This window comes from Atta cephalotes (assembly GCF_000143395.1).
Source record: "Atta cephalotes unplaced genomic scaffold scaffold00052, whole genome shotgun sequence".
NCBI classification, from domain to species: Eukaryota; Metazoa; Arthropoda; class Insecta; order Hymenoptera; family Formicidae; genus Atta; species Atta cephalotes.
Window position 1 is genome coordinate 1,537,197 of NW_012130116.1, and position 9,275 is coordinate 1,546,471.

General features: G+C 30.8%; 1 protein-coding gene across 3 annotated transcripts in view; it reads right to left on the reverse strand.

Annotated features, from left to right (window-relative positions):
• LOC105623065 overlaps nt 1-6,962 on the reverse strand; it is a 14,762-nt gene extending 7,800 nt beyond the window's left edge. Inside the window, exons 1-3 of one of the 3 annotated variants that reach the window (XM_012204467.1) lie at nt 4,248-4,381; nt 3,287-3,330; nt 2,115-2,435 (exon numbers count right to left, since the gene is read on the reverse strand). In XM_012204467.1, coding sequence (XP_012059857.1) covers nt 2,115-2,435; nt 3,287-3,302 — 337 coding nt within the window. In that variant the 5' untranslated portion in view covers nt 3,303-3,330; nt 4,248-4,381. Of the gene's footprint in view, nt 1-2,114; nt 2,436-3,163; nt 3,331-4,247; nt 4,423-6,823 lie in introns of those variants that run through there. The other 2 variants (XR_001046517.1, XR_001046516.1) reach the window with 2 other exon arrangements.
• Between the last annotated feature and the right edge of the window lie 2,313 nt (nt 6,963-9,275).

Genomic DNA, 9,275 nt, shown 5'->3' on the forward strand with positions numbered 1-9,275 from the left:
TNTCTCTCCTCCTCCTACTTCTCTTCTTCTCTCTCTCTCTCTCTCTCTCTCTCTCTCTCTCTCTCTCTCTCTTTCTTTCTATTCACACATACTGCTTCATTGCGTTCTTGTAAATTTTTCTGTACATTATTCACTATTGTAATTATTTTAAAAGGTCACAGCGCTTAAGAAGACTTAGTCTTCCAAGAAATAATTCTATTTTAGTCTTTGCAGTACGTAACAATATTTCATATTCTGAGAATTTATATCGGGTATTTCCATTGTAGTATCAGGTAACTGTAATTGTATATCGCCACGAGAACGTAAGATTTGTAAATAACGCGGGAACCTGTAGCGCGACCGAAATAGTTCGCGCGTAAGAAAGTTTAGATTTCCTTGAAACATACCGCGAAACGCAGATCGCTTTATATCCGTGCTGAACTATCCGCTGACGTCGCTATTCAAATAAACGCTTGAACGTCTATGCGAATAATGGCAGCGCTAACGCAAACACGTCGACGACTTAGTGAGCAACGCCGATTGGTTCCGACAAGCACGACGGAGTAAACACACTGTGAACGCAATGCGTGAGTTTGTCGGCAATTTCTTCAAAATTAATAGAATTTCTATTTTAACTGGCGCGCGAGATATCCTAGAAATGCTCAATTTAGTTTCAAATGAAGAATTTTCTAACTTTGAATTGTTTGAGAACAATGATCATATAATTTTTTTCCTTAAAGCGAAAAGGTGAAAAGTGAAAATTACCATCGAATATAATGGAGAAATTTTTCACTTTTCACATTTCTGTTCTAAAAAATATTACACTGACACCGTTATCTAGATAGTAAAAGTAAATTAATTTTTGTTTCTATAGGTATACTGATTATTGCGAAGAATATCACCAAGCCTTCGGTCGAGATAATGTTTTTTGCAATAAATTGTTTACACATTTTAAAATGTTCATCAGTATTATTAAAATCTTTCTAAGATACCTAGAGCATCAAATTATTAAATTGCCAACTTGACAATTCAATTTGATAGTAGTATGGTAGTTCTGTCGGTATAAAGTTTCATTTAAGACCGAAAAATCAATTCGGCGCGCAATTTAACAGAATTTGATACGTAGTGTCTAAATTCACACTGAATTATTTAGGCACTAAAGATCCAGCTTTGATCAGTATGGTCTTTATTTCCTATTAGTTGTATATTCACATAAAACGATTCAATAAGATTTTTATTGTTTGTAAATTTTTAATTTTTCTTAACTAAAGAGTCAAGCCTGAAGTTAACAGAAACTATGGCCGGTATTCAGTTCATTTTTATATTTAAGGTCATCTTAATTATAATGATAAACTAATTACAAATATTAAAGACGTTACTTGAGCAACCTTGATATAAGAACAAATTATGAATTCCGGCTTAAGTTTTCGAAAACGCGGCAAAATGTCTTTCTTAAATTCAACATGCAATTTGCAGAATTAGACATATGTGTAAATTCACATGAATTATTTAGTACATTAAAGAAGCATAACTGTTTACGACTTTCATTTTCTAGTTATTCTTAAATAATTAATATTAGCAATAAGTTTAATAAAATTGTTTTGTTTATCTAGATTCGGCGTGCACGTTTAATCCTTTTTCCAAGTTTAATTATACCAAGATATCTAATATTGGAAGGAGGTAACAAAAACACGATGGCACGAGATCAATTTTCGAATTCTCAGAAACTAAAGAGTATGCTTCGAATTCTAGCGCACTTTTAGCGATACATTTTGCTACAATGTATCTCATTCCCTGAATGAATTATAAACATATAACATTTAAGAGCAATTCTTTAATTTTTTAATTTCATATATTAAAAATATGTAATGCAAAGTTGTAAGTTGTGACTTTTCTTAGACCAACATTATAGCACATTATAGTGATATCGCTGTTTGCATAATTTTTGCATTACTATTTAATTACTTAATATTTTTATATTAGACTTAAATCATATTGTCATCTCGTATAAAATTTACAATTGACGTTAAATAATTTTCTCGTATAAATTTTTCTCAATCTCAAGATGACTACAAAATTACTTCTTAATGTTATTTGATAAATAGAACGAAGTACACATCATCAACATTACCAACCTGAGGCCGACGTTTCTTCCTTTTGCGTCTCTTCGCAATTTGGCGTCTCTCTTGCTTTTGTTTCTTTAATTTTTTCTTCTTTTTGTTCCTTTATTTCTTCTTGTTCGGTCGCTTTTACTTCTTCTCGATCCTTCTCCTTAACTTCCTCTTGTTTCTTGTCATTAACTTCCTCTCGTTCCTCCTCTGTTTCCTTCGTAAATGATTTTTCTGACAACTCTGAGTTATCCGATTCCTCTATCTTGCTTGCTACCTCATGGTCAACTTCCGTTGTTTCCGTAGTTTCATCTTGTGTATCATCCTGCTCCGAAGCGTCCTGCGAATCTGCAAAAACGAATTAAAGATAATAAACATTTAGCAATACAAGCGCATGTACGTTAATCGAAAAGAGAAGAGAAGCGATCATCCGCAATGAAAGATGTTTCTTTTGATGAATGAATGGCTTAAAAGATTAAAGTTCTCGATGCGTTAGTCGAAATTTTTTAAATGAAATTTTATATGTCATGACAAATGTTTTAATGTTCGACAATATGTTCATATTTCTAAAAAATTTATATCCAATTTCTGTATAAACTCCAAAGACTGAAAGAACATAAATTAAATGCTCTCTCATAAAATAAAATCTCTCATTAAGTTTTTTTTATAAATATTCTTATAATTTAATATTTAAAGCATCGTGTTTGAAAAAAAATTGTAAAGTGACTGGATAAAAATATACTGAATTTAGATATTTTTTTTTTTAATCTCAGTCGACAAGAAAAGAATAACTATATGATTCTTATTATTTTTGGTCGATTTTGTATAAAACAGGCAGAGTTTTATAAAGATCGATGACGTAGCTCAGCGAACGCTTCTTGTTAATAAACATCAGTGCAGTGGTGAACATAGCGGCATTATATATCACGGAAATGCGACAGGATGTAAACTATTTGTACCCCAGAGGCAGTAGACAGAGATACGTTTTGATTGTGCGAGCGAATGCGGAATCCAGAATCTTTGGTTAATATACGCTCTGCATTTCGTTACATTATGTTGATCATATTGAACATTACATTTTTGCACGCATACGCTGAATTACTCTTGTTCCCGTGACTTCTTCCACTGACACTTGTTTATCTATCTACGATGATACTCAAGCAACATGGTCGTGACAGAGCTCGTAAAGAGGCCCTCACCTTCTATTTCCGACATTTCAGCACTCTGCAGCACGACTGGACGTCTAGAAAAGTAAACACAGCTATTAGGAAACAATAATATTTGCAATTTCATTTTCTCCCTACTAATATCAAAGTAAAAAATTTATCACGAATCGCTGTTTTATTTAAAAATCTTGGAGCAATAAAAGTTTTTATTTTTCCAATTTTCAATTTAACTATTGTATATATTTATATAAAATAAAAGATCTCATGATTAAAAAAAATTATAAAAATTTTGACAGTACACAGATGATGTCTTAATATATGTATAATAATACTATTTTGCTGTCAAAATTTATCTTAAAGAGATAAAATCAACTTCGATCTATTTTTCGAAATTTTTCGAAATTTTTCGATCTATTTTTCGTTTTTGTTTTCTTACTCATCAAGGAAAAAAAATAATAGAACGAAATTGATCGACATATTTCTTCTAATGAAATTTATCACTTATTTAAAGAATTATTAAAAAAAAATGTGTAAACTTAAACCGCAGGAAGAATATATTCTGAATATTCTTATATATTTAACATGGTTTATATTGTCAAAATTTCATAATTTTTTAAATTTTCGAGTTGTGGCAATCTTCGTGTAAATTTGATATAGTTTACAAAATCATTTATCACACTTATGTAATATAAAGCGATATATGAATTGTCTATGAAATTGTAATTTCATCTATGTTCTTTAAATTCTTCTTCTTCTTCTTTAAATAAATCAAAATTTATTAAGAATACTATGTGTCAATATATTTTGAATATATTTATGTTCTTTTTTTCAATTTTTCAAAATTTACGATAAAAGCATTAGACGACTTTGAGGTTTAATTCACAGGTATGATCACATATTGCAATTAATCCGATGTCATATCAGATATGCGATACAGGAATCGCAAGCGGATTAAAGTCTAACCGATCGCGTGGCACGCGAATCAAACTCCTACCTTCTTCTTCGTGACGTTCTCAGATTTATTTTAGATTGTTCCCAGATCGAAAAATTTATTCGTTATCAAGGATAACAGAGGCGGAAGAGTGAAGTAGAAACAGTAGTGCACACACGTGGTACACCGTTCGTTCTAACGAGACATCGTCGTCGGCACTTTCGAGGCTTTGAGGGCCGTTTTGCACTAAAATAGCTCTGACCTGTTTTTCGTACGTTCGGAAATTAGGAAGAAGCGGGCTAGACAGCGCGCTGATTTGCACGCGGGACGACCATGATAGGTAGGCGGTAGTGGCGAACATGGTGTATGCCACGAAGTCGTACTTTATAAATAGGCGAGTTGCAGCGTGTAGGTAGAAATCTCCGAATGCTACCGCGAGGAAGTGCTCGCGTTTCGTTCGTCACAGAGATTCCTCGTTGAGATTACCATTGCGATTTCGCGCGAATTTTCCGTTTAACAACGAATGAATGGGATCGCCAAGGAATCAATCGAATGAAAGAATTGGGATTTTAACAAAAAGAATTTCATTCATTTGTTTTTTCCACATCACGATTCAATTTATCAATTCTTCAGTAGGAACAGTGGCGACTTATAGAAATGATTAAAAATAACTCAAATTGTGGATATATTATGAATTTAATAGTGAGTAACTCTTTCTTTTCTCTATCAGATTAATTTTCTTGAATTTTTAAAAAAAGAAACAGGATGTGGGAACAGATTGGTTGGAATTGATTGGTACCGAAACTACTTACTTTAACAAAAAGATTTTATGAAATTGATAGAAACATGCACGATTTGTATATAATAAAATATTCAACCCAATAATGAAAAATGACCAGCAATTCGACATCGAATTGATACTTTTGACGTCGATTTGACGTCGATTCAACATCAAATTGATAGTCATTCCTCATTAAAAAAAAGACACTATAAAATTTTTAATTTTTAAATATTCTTTTAGATATTTTTTTAAATTTTCTTTTTACTTGTGTGGAAAAACTAGTTAAGATAGCAATATTTATTTCCTTATCTTTTGCATACTTTTTTTAATAGACAAATAAGTAACTTTGATAAGTTATTTGATTTGATATCTCAATTCGGTTTTTTGTATACAATCGTTTATTATATACAAATCGTGCGTGTATTTAATTTCAAATCAATTTCATCTTTGTGTTTAATCCGATTTTATCCTTCCGATCCTGTTTATCGTTACTATGCGTTCCAATCGCGCAGCAGTGACTTTTAGTAAATGATTCTATGTGGCAGCAAGCCAACGATCACTTTACCATCCTGTTACTTAAAGCTCGCCGACATACGATGACGTCCTCGTCGAATTTTCACTTCGTCGACGGTCACGTATTTTCGGATACAGGAATGCAGTTTCCATAGATCGCGTTCCCATTTTCAGACTTGATGAATTGTTACTTTATGTACATCACAAAAAAAATCGGAATCCAAAGAAAACGTAATATTTTAAAATTTTAAAGAGAGAGAGAGAGAGAGAGAGAGAGAGAGAGAGAGAGAGAGAGAGAAAGAGAGAGAGGAGAGGGGAAGGATAACGCAGAATTACTAAATCCGTTTTAATTGCACATTCAGAAATTTTGATATAATATGTAGACGTAATTATAAATGTAATTACTTCGCTATTAGAATATAACAGGATTAAATTTAATTCTTAATTGCTCTTTTCTTTCTTTTTACATTAAAGATAAAACACAATAATTAAAACTAATCTGAATTTTATAACAAATATATACATATGTCTTTTTATGAAAGAATATGTATAAAGAAATTTTAGTGTGTTTTGTGCGTATGCCAGAAACGACGATGCATTTGAAATAAAAATAACGTTTATGAACATCCTGTTTGCTTGCAACAAAGATTTTTGAATTGCTTCTGAACGTTTTTTATAATTAGTTTTCAAGTCCGACATTTCAAAAAATCGGTATTGTAATAGTTATTTCAATAAGTTATTTCTTCTTCGTAACATTATAATTCTATGCTTAACTTTTTTAAGATTCACGAATATATATATATATGTACTACTAAATTTTTCTGAAAGATTGACATCGAAAATTATATAATTAAAATTAATTTGCACATTTGTAGATGTATATGTCAAATACATAAGTAAAAAAATTTTCTCTATTATATATACTACTATCACATAGTCTAATATTATTTTTTTGTTTAACGTCCTAAAAGAATTCAATAATCATTCAATTTTTATCTCTATTTGTCTTTATTATAATTCTAACATTTATACGCATCAACATTCTAATTTTATATAACATTAAGCTTAAGGAAGGTCAAATATAAGATTTTTCGTTTTAATCATCATAAATAATACTGTATTCACCGAATACTGTATTCCAAAAGAAATGTATCAATAATTATATTGAGAAATTTAAAATTAATTACCGATATTAACAATTACAAAATACAATGCCCAAATGTCGCATCTGACTAATTCCCTGATTGAATCCAAAATGGACTAGTTACTATTTCGGAAGGATTACGAATTCGTGAAAAATATCGAGATCTTCAAAGAAGGAAGGATATGAAAGGGTTGATTTTACCTTTATGGATCGGAGGACCAGTATCGGGTGGCAGTTGGAGGCCCAAGCCTTCAGGAGACTGCAGCGAGCAGCGGTTTCGCTACCACCGAACCACCGTTCCGGTGATTATTGCTAGTGGCGGTGGTGGTGACCGTCGACGCTGGATGATGCTCCACTATCAACGCCGCCGTTAAAAGCACAGCGTCACCAAGCCCGAAATTAGACGGCCCGAAATAGCGGAATTATTGGCGGCGATATAGCATAGCCGGCTTGGACACGGCATACCGCGGTACCCGGCCTCGGAGAACGAGCGGAATACGGTTCGTTGCGCTTCCGTTACCGGAATAATGCGACTCAATGCGATTCGATACGATGTTTGTTCATTTGACATCGACAAATCGGAGGAGGACATTGCGACGTGCTACTAAACGTTCTCTTGTGTATCAAAGAAAGTGGAAGTGATGATATTAAAAAAAAAAGACGTTGTGTTAAATTGAAACGGTTTAGGCGTGAGGAAGAAATCATAATTGTTATCTTTGTTTGCAAGAGTGATTCGTTGTGAATTAAATGTTGATTGATATTAGCGTAATAAATTTTGAATTAATTGTAATAAATTGAATCAGGACTCTTTGTAGTAGAAGTTATAGTGTGTAATTTTGAAGAAACAAAAAAATCATAAATATATATATATATATTTATTTTGTAGGATTATAAAGCAACATTTTTAATATTTCTGAAATATTCATTTATTTGGTTTTCTATTTTATATGAAATAACAAATTATAGAATTCTTGGATAATTTTCAAAATTATTATGACAATTAGATTGCAATATATTAGGTGTGGGAAAAAGTTCGTGGCGTTTTTTTCGTTAGACAGCATTAAAAAAATGCCACGAACTTTTTCCCATACCTAATATTATCTTTCAAATATATTATTATATGTGTAATTAATATATATATATATATAGAGTCTGAATCATTTTTTCATACATCATTTTAATCATTTTACTTTCTGCTTAATATTATTTAAATGTAAAAGATTTAAATGTAAGAGTCATTAAATAATTTTATGATCAATCGTGAAAAAACTCTTTTTACTGTAAATTCAGTCATTTCTTTTTTAGCATATATTTCTCTAAATTACGTAGCAAATTTATTATACCAAATAAAAATAAAATAATATTTACTTGTATATTATTAATTTTAATATTAAGGTAAAGTTTGCAGTGATAGCTTTGTCTCTTATAATTAAAAATTGTTTTGTAAATCAGTTAAGATTTCTTAATAGACCTATAGTTCTATTTTTATGTACTGTAAACCGAGTCATCAACTCGCGGAGTATTTAAATGGCAGTCTGAATTGTCCTAGATGCTATTCGGAATTTGGGAATATTTCGGGAACTTTGGAAGCTCTCGTTCGTTTGTCTCGAAAGTTGTCTCGTTTACCGGCATCGATGTCACTCGCATGCCACGCGATCCATGAGTTCGAGAAAATCGTCATTACGTGTCATACGAAATCGCTAATAATCGATTCATTGAATAATCGAATAATAAAAAAGAAGAACAGGAATATTAATATATTCTATTTAATTTTAAATCAATTGTTAATTTGTATGTGCACCTATAAATAAAGAGAAGTAACTATTGTTGAATTAAATTTCAAGAATGCAAACATATCTGCAATATCATATTTTCTAATTAATTTCGAGTGGTCTATTCTAATAAAATTTTAATTAAAGATTAATAAAAAGAGAAGATATATATACTGAAAGAAAAGTTTTTTTAGGATTTGTGACTATAATTATGGTTGATAAAATAATTATGGCAAGGAGTTTAATTTTTATTGTTATTACTGCTATAATGTTAGTATAATAATTATATTTCTATATTAAGAAGAATATAATAGTGTCTCCAAAAACGACTATAATTTATATTCTTTGCGGTATAAAAATATGAATAACTATAATTAACTATATATAAATATAATTATTTTTATTAATATATGACATTATAGCAATAATAATTATAAAAATAAAGCTTTCGATCATAATTATTTTACATAAATTATGATCACAAATACCAAAAACTTTTCTCTCAGTACAGGATGTTAAAAATTGAAAAATATAAATTTAGAACATTTTCAATATAAATTTTTTTTAATGTTAAAATAATCTGAGTTCTAAATTTTACCCGAAAAGTCTATTGTTAGACGCTGATATATTCATGTTCAACAGAGAATTTTACTATCCAATATCTATGTTCCTTAATGGGACATTGATAAGATATATCAAATTTAAAAAAAGAGCAATAGAAGTCAACTCGAAGCGAACAGGGGAATCAGATCAGCTGATTCAATGTAAACCTTTCTCGTTTAATCGTTCTTCGTCCCTCTTGCCTTTCTCTCTCGTTTTCTCCTGCCGATGACCATCGCGGTGACAACCCCACCCGCGGTATTACCTTCTCTCTCTCTCTC